A 16,104-nucleotide genomic window follows, 5' to 3' on the forward strand; every position below is an offset into this window, starting at 1 on the left:
ATGGTAAATACTTGCCAAACACGGCATCTTAACAATAATGCATCGGGTTGAAAAAAAGGTAAATACACACGTGCCAAATCCTGCCTTAATCACTCGATGATAAATAAAAAACGTTGGAAGTTGGAGGCAAAAGTTGGTGAGCCTGCCCTATATATACACTTGCATCTTTCTGGGTGTGGTTGTGACACTCCTTAATTATCATTCTGTGATCATAATAAGCCAACTTGTTTTGGAGATGAAGTCATGTGTGCTTCTATCTGTTCTTGTATTGGCTGCAAATATGCTGCAGCAATATTGTGTGGATGGACAACAAGCGCAAGTGCCTTGTTTATTTGCGTTTGGGGGCACTCTATCTGACCATGGAAACAACAACAACCTTCGAACAAGGGCAAAATCCAATTATGGACCCTATGGCATCAACTTCCCCCGAGGCTCAACTGGTAGATTTACCAATGGAAAAACGCAAGTTGATTTCATTGGTACGTAACATAACATCCATGCTCTGTGCTTTCCCATACTTTTTTTTACCTCACAATCACTGATTAAACTTCGACCATTGCAGCTGAATTTACGAGATTAAACACATTGATCCCACCCTTTGCAAACAGGAGTGGCTCAGACATACTCAAGGGTGTCGACTATGCATCTGGATCAGCTGGGATTCTCATGGATACCGGCTCACATCTAGTATACACATACATAAATGAATAGGGTTTTTGTGTTATAATTTTAGAGGGTTTGTATTATAAGTCAAAGGAAGCTAATGCCACTATTTTACGTACGCAGGGTGTCAATATCAATTTCATGAGGCAGATCGCAAATCACAGAAACATATTTAGCAGAATTGTTATCAGACTTGGAGGTGTTGATAGAGCTCGACAACACCTTAGACAGTGCTTGTATTACGTGAATATAGGCAACAATGATTACATATATAATTACTACCTTCCCCAATTTTACCCAGTAAGCCACTTCCTCAACACTGAACAATTTGCACAACTTCTTATTAACAGTTACTCTAGCTACATTCAGGTACTTACAATTTCATGTATTTATCCTCTATCTTAGTTATCCAAGTTTAACAATTATGAAATATACACGATTTTGGAGGACAGGAACTGCGTCGTCTTGGGCAAGAAAATTCGTGAATGTTGGGGTGGGTCGTATTGGGTGCACTCCGTATGCCTTAGCCATGAATAATAGGACAAATGGATCTTGTGTTGAAGAGATGAATGCTGCAGCATCCATATACAATGCCAAGCTTAGATCTCTAGTGGACCAACTAAACAACAAAATCATTGATGGTTCTAGATGCATCTTTGTAAACAACACAGCCAGAAACCTTGGAGTCGTTGCTAGTGGTGCATTTCTATTTTCTTAAACTCTACGCTTCGTCTTTATATTGAAACAATCTGAATGAACTCTCCTTGTACTGTTTCAGGTTTCACTGTTACGAATGCTTCTTGCTGCCCAACGGGGACGGGTGTGCTGTGTGTTCCTAATCAAACACCGTGCCAGAATATAAATCAGTATGTGTTTTGGGATAAATTCGCTTTCACAGAACCTTTCAACAAATTCCTCGCAATCCTTATGTATAATGGATCTAATCCAAACTACGTTTACCCAGTCAATATCACCACCCTTGCTCAGTCTTGATGCTTTACTTCAAAACCCCGTATCCATTTACAAATCTTACTAATCTATTTTTAGTCAACTGTTTTATACTTTTCTAATGTTTAATAAATTATACTCAATAGTTCATGATGGGAGAACCATACATGATATGGGACTTTGTTATATTTCTATTATTTTCTTGTCTTTTTCTATCTTGTATCAATATTAAATATATATGAATATAATTTCCATTTTATCTATTTTTAGCACTATTTATTTATGTGCTTAATTGAAAATTGTATTTTTTTTTTATCTGAAGGACCAATCTTAACGAATACAAACTAATTAAAAAGTATAAAAAAAATCATAATGACAAACCTACAACATCCCATTAAAGACTATCTCCACAAATTATGTTCAATGATTGTGATGCGAACATGAAACCAACGCATCTCTTTATACATAAAATCATATCAAAATTACCTTTCTTTAAAAATACTTCATGGTTATTTACGGTTCGTTAAGTGAAAATAATACTTTTTGAAAAGTTTCATAAGATATGGATGACTATATAATCAACTACTTTAAGTTCGTAATATTTTTTTGTTCCAAGTTAAAGACATTTTGAATTAATATTTGACATTTTTCTATACTTGTAGTAAGATGGTGTAAAGTGTAGTTAAATTCTTTTTTGTGAGTGTACTTGGAACTAAATGGTTGACAATATTTTTGGTGTGTTGTTGGAGTCAAATGATTATGAGTATTTTTGGTATATTATACAAATTTGTACATAATAATTATTGTTTGGTTGTTATTGGACAACGATCTTCTTAGAAATAAAAATAGTAATATTCCTATTTAAAACTGCGTATTTTTCCTCACATTTACTTACACATAAATATGTAATTATATAGTACGTGCCTTTCTTTTATTATTATAGTAGAACGTGCATTTAATAGCAACTAAAATAATACTCTCTTATAATATTATACTAAGTTTTTTGAGATAGGACATTAATTTGATAATACATGAACTTATATGAAAAAAAAAGAAATCGAAGGTAAGTCTTTTTATAAAAAAAAGAATGTCAATTTGATAACGACTCAAATCGCGTCTTTTATACCGAGTAAACTTGTGAGATGTGAAAATTAAATACGATCTTCTTCTGAGAAACAAGACATTAATTTTAAAGCAACTAGAATCAAACCATTTATAATAAGTGAACTTACTTGAATATAGAAATAGAATCTAAACCTATTTTTATTAAGGTAGGTTAGGTCTCAACGATGGAAAATGCACTTCTTATCTTAAAGATCAAGATAAATGATGATGAAAAATAAAATTATGTTGAACAATGAACTTAATTTTGGGTGTGCTTTGTTAAAAACAAATTAAGAAAAAACCCAATAGAAAAAAAAACGTCAAGAAAAAAGAAAATAAATCATTATTTATTTTTTAAAGGATGGACCTTTGGGTGTAATATTAATATGTAACAATCGAGAAGATGAAACTGCTGAATCTAGTGATGAATTATGTAACTTTAAAGATATTCTTAAAACAGGAATACCTGTATATAGAGACCAAAATAAAATTTACAAAGGAATATAATTAGTAGTAGGGAATAGCTTGACCACAAACTTTAAGAATGTAAAATTAGATTTTTTATATATAAATTTTTTTAATTAAATAAAAAAATCATTTTTTCTCTTTAGATCGTATTTATTTTTTAATTTATAATATTTCTAATTCATTAAATTAACATAACAGGGACATTCTAAATTCTACCAATTCAAAGCTATTTAACTAATTCATTATGTGTATAAGAATTCGTAATGCAGTCCAAGATATATCTATAAAATTTTATAAATTTTACCATATATAATGAAAAACACAAAATTTCTAAATTTCATAATTTAGATTATACTAATTTTGGGAAAAATATAATTAGGGTTCATGCTAATTTTATAAAAGAATCCCTTCATAATTAGGCATACTAATTTGGGAAAAGTTTAATTTGAGAAAAACATAGTAATAGGATAATCATAAATCATAAGATACTAAATAACTGCATGTGTGTTTTGAAATCTTTTGTTTCCTAATTTATTTCTTTACCTTTTTTTAACTCTCATTCTTTTTTAATCATTTATGATAAAATAATCTTATAACTAGTGACAGAACCCTATTATCTTTTATTAACCAATGTCCATCAAATTAATTTTTATTTTATTTTTTAATAATAAATACATATAAATTTTAATATATAAATAAAATAGATAATACAATAAAACTTTTACTAAATTAATACAAATAAAATAATAATATATAAATATAATTTTAAAAAATATACTTAACATATATAAAAATTAAAATTAAAAGTTTTTGGGGGAGCCGTAACTCCCCTGTGTCATTACATTACAATGTTCCATCATTGATAGTAGGAGCGGCGAAAAGCTAAAGGTGATGACGGTCGAAAGGACAAATCTTCTATCAACATCAACAACAATACATGAAACCCATCTTTTTGAGCAGTTTCAATGCATCCTTAGTGTTTTTGGAGATGAAATAATATTGTAGACGTTACAAAAGGCCAATGATATTATGATTATCATTTTATTATTATCTTTTCGTTTAAAATAATAAATAATTAACATTAAGCTATATGAGAAAGTAAACGATGAGAGTGTAAAATTAAAAATTATAGTATAATTTTTCATTAAAAAAAAAAGGCAAAAGAGACCCACTTTTGATAATATTAGACATTCTGAAAGATTTAGATATACAATAAGTTCATATGTTCATAACCCACAAAAAGATCTCTTCCCTTAGTTGCCCTTCGGTTTCAACCAGCAACAAAACTTGCCAAACTGGTCATCTTAGCAATAATGTTAATAATTACTTTCCGTTGATAAAAAATAAAAGCTTTGTCAAACTATTCGGCCTCCAAGTTGGTTCTTTCTGACTTCATTGAAAGCAAAAAGTTGCAATAAATATACTCATGCATCTTTCATCTGGCACTGGCTACAACGAGATCAATGGAAGCTAAGGCTAAGCCCTGGTTAGTTCTATCTCTTCTAATGGCTGCAAATTGCATGCAATATTATTGTGCCCATGCAGAACCAGTTGTGGCTTGCCTTTTCGTCTTTGGGGACTCTCTGTCTGACAGTGGAAATAACAACAACCGTGCAACATTAGGAAGAGCCAATTTCAGACCATATGGCATCGATTTCCCACAAGGCCCCACAGGAAGATTTACCAATGGAAGAACCTCCGTTGACTTCATTAGTACGTATCACATTCTCTATGCTTGATTCACCCTTTTTTTAAAATATAATATTTTTAATTTTGTTTAGCACCCTAATTAACGTTTAGCCATTTGTTTCAGGCGAGTTTCTGGGATTTCTGAAACTCATCCCACCCCATGCAGACACTAGTAGCTCAGACGTTCTTAAGGGTGTGAACTATGCATCAGGAGGAGCAGGGATAAGACCCGACAGTGGCATGATTGGAGTACATAATAATTCAAATATTCCTTTATTTATCCTTCGATTTAATTGGTTTTTCTTGATGTAATTTTGGAAATTTTGATTTGAATGCTGGCGCAGGGTGACAATATCGATTTGGAAAAGCAGGTGAGAAATCACTCCAGATGCCATGTCTATGCATCAGAGAAATGGATCTTGTGTTGAAGAGATGAGTGATGCTGCCTCCATCTTCAACCACAAGCTTAAATCTCAACTGGACCAATTCAACAACCATTCCTCTACCCATTCCAAATCCATCTTCGTCCCTAGCTTCGACAGATCCATTTTCCCAGGTACACATTTCAATGTTCTTAAACTCCATTTCACGTTCTGGATTAAAACAACAAAAAAAAATCTATCGACTACTAAATTTTGACAACTTTTTTTTACAATCTTATGTAGCATTTTCTAAATGGTTATCCATTTCTTCATTTTCTCATTCTCAATATTCCAAAACCACTTAGAAAATAACACATTATGTTGTTAGAAAAAGTTGTCAAAATATCATTGTACTAAAACAATATCGAATAATGATTGTCTTACAATTTCATTTGATTTGTGTTTCAGGTTTCCCTGTGTTGCGAATGTTTCATGCTGCCCATCACCTTGTTTAGCTAATAGAACACCATGTCAGAATAGAAGTGAATACGTATTTTGGGATGGATTGCATCCCACAGAAGCTGCCAACAGAATCACTGCACACAGATCATATAATGACATCATGGGACTTGTTCACTCCTCAATTTAAACTACGACACCTTCTTGAATACATGAGATATGTTCGCGAAAATAGAAAAATACATTGTATATAATAAGTCTATTATCCGAGATCCAATATAGAAAATAAGATGAAAGTGTTTTTTTTTTTTCTCTTCTTCCTAACAAGTAGATGCAATTTACATATTAATTCTCAGTGAAATGGTTGTGATACGGAATCAATAGTGTGTAGTGTATTTTATGACATGATAGAAATCATAAAATCAATTCTTAAAATAATTGATAATGTGGATAAAACTTTTATACAAGTTGTTAATTGATATAAATTTTTTAAATTTATATATTGATTTTTACAACCAATGCAGTAGAATTTCATAATTTATCTAAAAAGTATTTATTTTTTTCTCCTTAATGTCAATAACATACGTTTTAATTGACTTCACCTTTTAATATTAGTAAAACATCTATTAAAAATATAAAACTATGTGTTTGGTAGCTAAAAGATATAAAATTGATTGCAAATCCTTAGCGACCAAAAATATGTAATAACAAAAACTTTAGTCGCAAATCGCAAATCAATTAGCAATCAAATTGAAAATTGGCCTTTAAATAGTTATCGAAATTTCATTCTTAATTCGTTGGAATTGGTCACCTTTTAATGGTTTGGTGAATTTTTTATTCAGCTGTTAACTTGAAAAGAATTATTAAATTTTAAAAAATTCCAGTGACTAATTCAGCAATAGATGTCATAATATAGACCATTATTTTTTTCTTTAATAGGTTGCTTTTTTATTTTATTAAAAATACTTTTTGGTGGCTAAATTTATAGCAAAGAGTAGAAATATTTAACAACCAATATATTTCAATAGCTCAACTAGTGACAAAAAAAATTAACGAGTAATGTATTTGGTGTTTGTAACATCCCATTTAAATAGAATAAACTAGAAACGGAATATCACATGATCATAATAGTGAGAAGCAATATGATGAATATGGAATATGAGAAGAGTAACCATTACAGTCATCCACGAGGGTACCGAAAAAAAAAACAACTTAGGCATGCCACCATGCCATAACAAAACATAAGATGAGGTTAACAGTTTAGCAAAAGGGGTTGCCACTAAACAACCATTACAAAAGGCCCCATGAAGCCAAGAAACTGTTTCTAACGCCGTGAAGACAAGCAAAGAAATCTAAGCCGCACCGCTATTTTCCCCAGATCCACCACCAGCACCTCTCCCATCTGCTCCCACCAGAAGGTGATCACCGCAAGAGAGGAAACATAACAGAACATACATAAAAATAATACAAGGGTAAGCTAGTGAAGTTTAAAACTCATCATGGTATAAAAGAACAAGTACTTAAACAGCCCAAGCATGCAACACAGGAGGCATAGATCATCATGTTATAGCAAACAAACAAGACACTATGACTCAATTATCCGGATACATATACTAAGATTGGATTCATTGGACGCTTGCACTTGTGGTGGCCTCTACTGCTCTGCAGAGCCATTGCCAATGGGTTTCACCCTACCACACACAAGGTTAGCCTTTAAGCGTCTAGGGCCATTATCCTGTCATAGACTAGGGCCTCCCGCCACTCTCACCACTTAGGTCAGTTTGCTCTATCTGAGACTCACTGACCCATTTGAGTTTCGGGATGCAGTCCTTACTTGAATTCATATCTTAATATACACACTACACGCCACCATAAAGTCTCTCCACGAGACTCATGGAATTATGCCTATTTCATACCAATCTCATGTCTCGTATCTCATAACCACCACTTGTTATCTCAACATTAATTTCTCATGCACATTCTCAACCAACCAAACATAATTTCATGCATTACTCATGCTAACCTACAGATTTCAATGCATACAATTTATACAACTCATGCAATCACACCATAACTTTGCATATTTGAGATAAAATAGTCACACCCAAGGTAAATAAGGATCCAAAAACATAAATCTGCACTATTCTCGCCTGGGCTAGAAGCCCTTGCCTAAGCTACAACGACTAACTCGCTTAGGCTAGGCCTTCTCGCCTAGGCGAGGACTGGAACAGTGGCACCCTATGAGCATCTCGCCTGGGCGAGATCGCCCTTCGCCCAAAAATCAAACCTTTCGCCTGGACGAGGACACGAGCAGAGTACACCAGGGTCTTCTTCGAGAACTCGCTTGGGCGAGTCACACTCGCCTGAGCGAGACAGCGCATCGCTCAAAGACAAGGGTCCTCCGCCTGGGCGAGTTGCTCGAGTAGAACCTGGGCGAGTCTCAGACACTCTCGCCTAGGCGAGACAAGCTCGCTTAGGCGAGATTGACAGCACTCACCACTGTTTCACACAGACAGCAAGCACACGCACACCAGAACATACCTAACAGCAAACCAAACAGTCTCATATCCCAAAAACCTCATTCATCATCCCAAAAGTATTCAACCACACAAAAACAACAGGAGAAAACCTTTTAAACGGTAAACCACGGCAAAAAAACTAGCTTCCCTTACCTTGTTTTGGGTACAGAAAGCAAAAGACCCTAACCAAGGGATAGCACAGCTCCAGGAACTCGAGTAGTGAGCTGAAATCGTGCAAACCAAGACAAAACGGGTAAATAAATGGAACCCTAACTGACCAACATGCTCAGAACGTGAAAAGGGGTGAAGAAATAGACTAAAGCTCTAAAGTTCGACTTACCAGTAGGTACGAGATGTTTTTGTTAGCTTGGAACTAGGAGAGAACAGTGTGCCCTAACGGAGCTCAAGCTGGAGAACGTATAAGAAACAGAAGGCTGGTTTCTGCAAATGAGACATGCAACAAAGGTTTAGGGGCTAGCAAGGGTGTTGGATCCCCTGGAAGGGCTGGTCTTGGGCCTACGAAGAGGCCAGACCCAACACGCACAAAACTGAAAAAAAAGGGCTTACAGTGCCTACTTTTTTGTACATAATTTTACATGTTTATATATATTATTTTGACCTTTTCGTAAATAATTTTTTAATCTCCTCATAAATACTACAAATTTAATTATTCTAAATATCAATCTATTCCAATATATAAATTAAATTATTCTAAATAACAATCGATTTTAATATATAAATTTAGTAAGAGTAGTATAAAAAATTAAAAGTGCATATATTACATATCCAACGTAAAAGCAAAATAAAAATAGTTCTGAATAAATATGTAAGCTGTGAATTCACCATACAATTAAAATTACATCTAATAGTCATGTGGTCTACATCACTGAACTGGTTTACTATATACTAGGAGGATTAAAAGGAGATGAAAAAGATTCTTCAATTGATGTCCTGTAAATTAAGTTTCATCTTATGTGCAAACTAAGTTTCAATTGTCCAAAGAAAATTTATTAAAAGGTTATGAGTGGGATTGAATGAATAAGACGTGTGTCTGACTCATTTTTGTAACTTTTTCAACAAATTTTACCCAAGAATAAAGAGCATATTAGACAGAATGATGCAAGACTTAGTGAATTATTTAAGGATATGTGCCGCAGTCTTCAGGGAAAAAGGCCCATCATGATAGCATTATCTGCTATTGCTGCGGTTATGTTGTTGAGAGATGATGTTGGATTGAGTGAATCGTAAAACGCGTATTCATGTCTATTGCTGCAGGGTGTTCCATTCGGAATACACGTCGCATTTTGCACCGTTGGGCAGCAAGGAGTATCGGCAACAGTGAAACCTGAAACAGATCGACCTTTTGGTTTAACTTGTAATCCAGAATGTGAAATTGAGAGAGAGAGAGAGAGAGAAAACGGGAACTCGTACCAAGGGAAGTGGGATCTGTGTCGATGTTGGTTGTGGTGTTTACGAACATGAAGTTGGCTTTAGCATATAACTTGTTTCTATTCAATCGCTCCATTTCAGATTTAAGCTCTCTGTCGAAAAGTAACGTAGCATCGTTCACCTCTTCAGCGCAACCTCCACCTCTCGCAGTCGCAGACCTAGCTCTCGAATATGGACTGCATCCTATACGACCCACATTAATGACAAGGAATTTTTTTGCCCCGTGCTCGTCATGTAGTCTCTGTCCCACAAAACCATGTTTTTTTTCTTAAACTAATACTATATGCTAATTTTATACCAATAAAACTACTTATTAGTATAAGGCATCATGCTACCAGTATAAATATTCATATATTCATATTAATAATTTTATTCTTCAAAATTAAGGCATAGGTACTTAAATAAATTCTTAGTAAATGAGATTACTTTTTAAGTGAACACTAAACTCTTTGCCTTTGATTCAGAATTTTAATTTGGATTTATATTTAAGCATGGTAGGGTGAAATTTACCCCAAGCGAATTTGTGAGAAAAAAGAAAAAAAGATATAGAAATTTGTATAACACCTTCATATATGAAGAGTAGCGTCTAACAAGATCTGCAGCATATCGATCGGTTGTAAGGTCGGGGACTGTTGAAGAAACCTGGGGGAAGAAGTAATTATCGTAGTAATCATTGGTTCCTATTTTCATGTAATACAAGCACTTGCTAAGGTACTTCTTAGCTTTATTTGAACCTCCAAGTTTCTTAACAACTCGGTTATATATGTTTCTGTGATTTTGGATCTGCCTTTCCAAACTGATAATGTCACCCTGCGTTGCGTACGTAACAGTAATTCAGTGGCTTGCCTCGGCATTGAAAAACAAATCCTCCAAAAAGCTTATTAGACATATATATTAAGAATGAATTATGTAAAAACAATACTCTTTGGGAGCCTGTCTCAGGACGAATCCCTGCTGCAGCAGATGCATAGTTGACACCCTTGAGAATGTCTGAGACACCGATGTTCGCATAGGGTGGGATGTCCGGTAACCCTTGACGTTCAGCTGCAATTCGACACGTACGTTTTATATTACTGATTGGTGGTTGAAAAAAATGTTGAATTAAGAATTGAGAATGTTTGTTACCAACAAAGTCAGCTTCCGTTCGGTCATTGGTAAATCTTCCTGTTGGGTTATTGCCTTGTTTGTATTCGATGCCATATGGAGTGTAATTGCCTTTTGCGGTTGTGTTGCGATTATTGTTATTTCCATTTTCAGAGAAAGCGTCCCCAAAGATAAACATGCAAGTTTTCCATGGACACACTGGTGCATGCAGTTTGCAGCCAACACAAAAATGGATAAAACCAGCCATGACTTTGTCTTAGCTGCCATCATCTCCATCTATCGATATTGGAAAGAAAAGCTAATGATGATCAAAGAAATGTGTGGGAGTATATATGGGGTGTGTGTCCAAGTTGCATCAAGATTTTTTCTAAAAGAACCCAAGGAAGCAATATCGAGTTTCACTACTTTTACTTCCTTTCTCTACCAAACAAAAGTAATTGACATTATTGCTGCCATGTGGAGTTTGGCAAGTTTTGTTATGAGTATTTAAGTTTTATAAGTACTTTATTTTTCTGTGAGCAGTTCTAGCTTCTTTTCTCAATTTTTCTTTATTGATTTATTACTCTACTTGTCTATAATTAACCTAGGAAAATAATTTTTTAAAAATTAAATATTGACAACTTTCTCTTATAACTTGATGTGTCATCTTTTAAATGATCTTCCATTTTTCATTTCCTCATTTTTTTATATTTCTAAACCAATTAGAAGATGATATCTCAAGTTATAAGATAAAGTTGTCAAAATTTGGTTATCAACTTATCATTGTTCAATTAACCTATGATTTTTTCATCTATGTGTAGCCATGAATGTCAAACCGATGAATTCAATAAATTTTTTTTAGTCGAATTAAAAAAATATTAAAAAACCATTTAATTCTTCAAGTTATGCTATTCGAAGGTTGTATATTATTATAAAAATTTGAAATATTCTTTATCTACTTTGAGCACATACGGTAAAATCTCTTTATTATATGGTCTATATTACTTTAAAAATTTTAAAAAGGTATAATACAATCGATTATACGAGTAGAAAGTTTACTTAACAAATTAAACAAAATTTATACTAATCTATATACCCAAAAGCAATGAGGAGAGGATCCTGTAGCGAAATATTATAGTCTAAGTGAGAATGGTACATATTTGTTTTAATTTTCTTGTTGAATATGTAGGTGGCTAAATCCCTTTTAAAAGCATGAAGTATGTGATTATCCATGTATGATGATCCATGTATGATGAAGTATTTTGAACTATAATTGATGTGTTTAGCATGAGATGGTAATTAATATGAGATATCATGTGGATTATGTGAGAATTTCATGGAGAAATTCTATGGGTGACAAAGTAGTGTATGTAATGACTTATGGATTCAAGTAAGATTACATACTGACACTCTAATGGATCAGTCAAACTCATAAAGAGTAGATTGGTTCGTGTGGTGAGAGTAGTAGGAGGTCTTAGTCTCTGGTAGGATAATGGCCTTAGATGATCATGGACTAACCTTGTGTGTGGTATGGTGAAACTCATTGACAATCGCTCTGCAGAGTAGTAGATGCTACTACAAGTGCAAGTTTCTAATGAATCTAATTTTATTACATGTATCTGGTTAATCGAGTTAGAAGATCTTTTATCGTTTGCTATCATATTTTGTTTGTGCTCATAACATGTTTATTTATCTGCTAAAATTATTTTTACTAGCTTACCCTTCTGTGTTTGGTTCCTGGTTGTGTTTTTCTTATCACAATAATTACCAATGTTGGTGTGAACAGTTGTGAAAACTTATGATGATCATCAAAAGGATGGAAGTGATGCTGCTATCTAGATTTTATTTAGATCTTTCTCTTTTCGAAACATCTTTTGAAGAAATTTGTAGTATCTTCCTTTGCTCGGTTGAGCAAATCTTTTGGTATCTGTTTTATGTTTTAAGACGTACTTATATCATTGTTTTGCGCCTATAATACTTCTATTTCAGTATATTAGTATATTTTAGATGACTATAATAATTGATTCTCATATACTTTTTTTCTGTATGCTCTACTATATTATAATATGTGATGTTTTATTTATTAAAAATTTTCTATTAGAAAAGATGTCACGAGAGTGTTGAAAGAGTTATTTGTCCTGCCATAGAAAATTCAATAAAAAAAGAAAAAGAAAATATCATACTAAAATATTATAATAAAAAATCAATAAGGAGAGAGAAGAATACACATGCCTAACCATTTAAGAGTTTAGATTAGGGATGACAAAATGGATTAGGCCTAAGGGTTGGAATTTCCAACCCGTCAATCCGCTGTAACCCAGTCCGCCTGATCTGCCAGTTTAGCAGGCCAAAACGGGTCAGCCCGCCAGCCCTTTATTTTATGTTTAAAATTAAAAATAATATTTTTTTATATTATATAAATAAATTTATAAACAAAATTTTAATAAAAAGTTAAAAAAATTAAAAAAAGTTAAAGAAAAAAAAAGAGATGGACTAGCCTGTGGGCCAGTTCACCTACCCGTCCGTAAACGGGACAAGTTACAGTTTTCAACTCGTTTATTGATGGCGGGTCAGTCTGACCCGGCCTGTTTTTTACGGGTCACAGGCGGACCGGGCCAATTTTGCCACGCCTAGTTTAGATTTAATTACTTTTAATACTTTTAATAACTTGACTTTGGAAAGTAGGGTGTTAGTGGTTACTGTATTAGTCAAATGGTTATTTAAATGTGCATTAATTCAAAAGTGTGCAACTAAGGTCTTTTGAAGGACAGCGAAGGAGATCTGTAAGAAAAACAAAAGTTACAACTCCACCTCACAATTTGTATTATATTTTAAAAATTTTATTATTGTATAATATTGCTGGTATATTATATATAACTTAATATTTCTATTTATTATTTTACTAGTATCATATATTTATAAATATAAATCTATATTTTATTTTATAACTTATTTAAATGTATTTTTTTATTTTATTTTAATGTATTTTTTTACATAATATGTTATATTATTTACTTATAATAAATACTTAATTAAAGTCTTTATTTTAATTATTATATTTATTGTATTCATTGTTTGTGTAAGATACTCAAATTTAGAATTATAAATTATAAAAAACTTTTATTTTTTTTTTTAATTAATCATAACTACTACAAATATGTAGAACAGACTAAATTTATTAAATCATAAATACTATGTAAATCAATCTATTTGAAGTCATTTTAAACAAAAATGCAGGACCTATCAAAATCAACAGCAAAGAAACAACAGAAACAGAGGGGATTTGGTAATGAACTGAGAGAGTGTACTCTAATCTGACGGTTAGATGTCCCCGTTGTAAAATGATATTTTAGTTTTCTTAAACTTGTTTTGCACGTGTATTTTGCCTATGTATAATCCTTCTATGTTAGGTATAACATTATTCATGATCTTACATGTATTTATTATAGTTAAATACCTAAAATTTTAGGCAGTGTTCATTTTACTGATCCACTGATTTGCGCAAATAAATTTTCGTTACTTTTCATGTTTCATTGCACTGATTTAGAAATATATACGACAACAGATTTGAAAGATTGAATAAAATTTCCATCCACGCTAAAATGCAAAGATTTGCAGAAATAATAACTAATTTTACCAATTTAACCAACTCTTATAATTTTTTTCTTTTATAATATTTCAAATATTAATAATTACAAATTATATTATTCTTAAATTATAATTAAAATATATATTATTAATAATTATATACAATTATTATTATTAATTTATTATATATAAATATATGTAACCGGTTACATTAACATATATAATAACATATATTATATATGTTATGTAACCGATTACATATATTTATATATAATAAAATAATAATAATAAATAATATATTTATATATATATATAATAATTATTAAAATTAATAATGTATATTTGTAATAATAAATAATAATTTATATATAATAATTAATAATATATCTAATAAATTAATAAATATATATATATAATAAATAATATATAATAATAATAATAGTTATTAACTACTAATTTTAAATAATTATTATTATTTAAAAGTAATTATAATAATATAATAATTTATTTTGTATTAATTTTTATTAATTATTTAAATAATTGTTTTTAAAATGTAATATTTTTAACTAATTTAAAAAAAATTTAATATATTTTTATATTAAGGGTATTTTAGTAATTATCAAGTTTTATCTATTATATTTTTTATTTTATCTATCACATCAATCAAATCTTTTACTAATTTTCATAAAACTTATCTCCAAATCTATTCACTATACTCTCTAAATCCACTCAAAAAAACACAAAAATTCATCTACTCAAATTTACACAAGCTCATCTTCCCACTCTTCTCCATATTCACTCCCCCGTACGAACACAGCCTTAAGTTCAAGGTTACTAATTAAATTATAATATAATTATATGTTGATTATCATTATATTCAAGGATGAAAATGAGTCGGAAATCTACAAATTCATGACCAAAATTCCATTAGATAATTTCTTTAACAAATAAGTTAGGTTTTAAGTGTTTTATAAGACTATACTAAAAAAAACTATTATTGATGAACTTTGACAAAAACAAATTCATTGAAAATTTTAATTTTTTTACCAATTATAATGATCAATTTTTAATTTTTAATTTATTAATGAAATATCCATTAATAATAAATTGGTAAAATCTATTGCAATAATTGTCGGCAAATTATATTTTGTTATTGATGGATATTGGATCTGTTGATATCATTTAATAATAAAATTCATCAGTAATTTAAATTTGTTGGTAATAGAATTTTTTGAAAATTAGTTGATAAATTGGTTGGTAATTTATTTTTCTTTAATTCTGATGATAATTCATTTTTTGCAAAATTTATCGGTGTATCTAATGGTAATTTTATTTTCATTATAAAAAAATAGTTTTTAAATAATGATAAATTTTAATGATTAAAAATAATTAGTTATTATACTGACTAATTTAGATACCAATTTATAAAATAAAAATTATTGATAACTAAAATGGTTTCTCACAATTAAAAAAATACATATTTTCTCTCAATTTTATTTTGAAATTTTTTTCGTATGAAATACTTATAAATTCTGTTATGAAAAGTATTTGGAAGAAATTGGTACCATTTTTTTGATAAAATATTTTGTATAAAATATTTTTATAGAAAATTTTGTAAAATATACTTGTGAATTTTATAATTTTGTAAGAAATAATTATCCACGAAGAAATTACTTTTCAATTAAAAATTTTAGAAAAAATTGTAAAAAAAGTCTTTTATTGCAATTATTTCAACAAATTTCTAAGAAAAATTTCATGAAATATGAAAAATC

General features: G+C 30.9%; 3 protein-coding genes and 1 long non-coding RNA gene across 4 annotated transcripts; 2 read left to right on the forward strand and 2 right to left on the reverse strand.

Moving 5' to 3' along the window:
• The first annotated feature begins 214 nt into the window (after positions 1-214).
• On the forward strand, positions 215-1,782 carry LOC114188607 (GDSL esterase/lipase At1g29670-like). The gene is made up of 5 exons (XM_028077178.1): positions 215-479; positions 563-687; positions 787-899; positions 1,069-1,361; positions 1,442-1,782. Exons 1-5 carry the CDS (start codon positions 236-238, stop codon positions 1,654-1,656), a joined length of 990 nt encoding a protein of 329 aa, XP_027932979.1. The 5' UTR covers positions 215-235; the 3' UTR covers positions 1,657-1,782.
• Positions 1,783-4,646: 2,864 nt separating this feature from the next.
• On the forward strand, positions 4,647-5,958 carry LOC114188608 (GDSL esterase/lipase At5g45670-like). The gene is made up of 4 exons (XM_028077179.1): positions 4,647-4,896; positions 4,997-5,121; positions 5,217-5,293; positions 5,703-5,958. Exons 1-4 carry the CDS (start codon positions 4,647-4,649, stop codon positions 5,881-5,883), a joined length of 633 nt encoding a protein of 210 aa, XP_027932980.1. The 3' UTR covers positions 5,884-5,958.
• A 912-nt stretch (positions 5,959-6,870) lies between these two features.
• On the reverse strand, positions 6,871-8,832 carry LOC114187715. The gene is made up of 3 exons (XR_003605334.1): positions 8,553-8,832; positions 8,366-8,436; positions 6,871-7,095 (listed from the first exon to the last, which is right to left on the reverse strand). It is a non-coding gene; the product is annotated as an uncharacterized LOC114187715 (long non-coding RNA).
• A 143-nt stretch (positions 8,833-8,975) lies between these two features.
• On the reverse strand, positions 8,976-11,086 carry LOC114187714 (GDSL esterase/lipase At5g45670-like). Its single transcript, XM_028076037.1, has 5 exons — positions 10,787-11,086; positions 10,584-10,705; positions 10,226-10,471; positions 9,644-9,902; positions 8,976-9,557 (listed from the first exon to the last, which is right to left on the reverse strand). The coding sequence occupies exons 1-5, from the start codon at positions 11,010-11,012 to the stop codon at positions 9,373-9,375; spliced, it is 1,038 nt and encodes a 345-aa protein (XP_027931838.1). The 5' UTR covers positions 11,013-11,086; the 3' UTR covers positions 8,976-9,372.
• Between the last annotated feature and the right edge of the window lie 5,018 nt (positions 11,087-16,104).

The sequence above is a fragment of the Vigna unguiculata genome, chromosome 6, assembly GCF_004118075.2.
Source record: "Vigna unguiculata cultivar IT97K-499-35 chromosome 6, ASM411807v1, whole genome shotgun sequence".
NCBI lineage: Eukaryota > Viridiplantae > Streptophyta > Magnoliopsida > Fabales > Fabaceae > Vigna > Vigna unguiculata.

What these genes read in the sequence shown, in the direction of transcription:
- LOC114187714 (XM_028076037.1), bottom strand. Translation starts at nt 11,012, where the DNA reads ATGGCTGGTTTTATCCATTTTTGTGTTGGCTGCAAACTGCATGCACCA. An exon ending in CTGAGACAGGCTCCCAAAGA is followed by an intron (nt 10,472 to 10,583) that starts GTATTGTTTTTA and finishes TACGCAACGCAG; the next exon opens with GGTGACATTATCAGTTTGGA. An exon ending in GCTACTCTTCATATATGAAG is followed by an intron (nt 9,903 to 10,225) that starts GTGTTATACAAA and finishes TTTGTGGGACAG; the next exon opens with AGACTACATGACGAGCACGG.
- LOC114188607 (XM_028077178.1), top strand. Translation starts at nt 236, where the DNA reads ATGAAGTCATGTGTGCTTCTATCTGTTCTTGTATTGGCTGCAAATATG. An exon ending in AACGCAAGTTGATTTCATTG is followed by an intron (nt 480 to 562) that starts GTACGTAACATA and finishes CGACCATTGCAG; the next exon opens with CTGAATTTACGAGATTAAAC. An exon ending in CCTTGGAGTCGTTGCTAGTG is followed by an intron (nt 1,362 to 1,441) that starts GTGCATTTCTAT and finishes GTACTGTTTCAG; the next exon opens with GTTTCACTGTTACGAATGCT.
- LOC114188608 (XM_028077179.1), top strand. Translation starts at nt 4,647, where the DNA reads ATGGAAGCTAAGGCTAAGCCCTGGTTAGTTCTATCTCTTCTAATGGCT. An exon ending in AACCTCCGTTGACTTCATTA is followed by an intron (nt 4,897 to 4,996) that starts GTACGTATCACA and finishes CATTTGTTTCAG; the next exon opens with GCGAGTTTCTGGGATTTCTG. An exon ending in CCGACAGTGGCATGATTGGA is followed by an intron (nt 5,122 to 5,216) that starts GTACATAATAAT and finishes ATGCTGGCGCAG; the next exon opens with GGTGACAATATCGATTTGGA.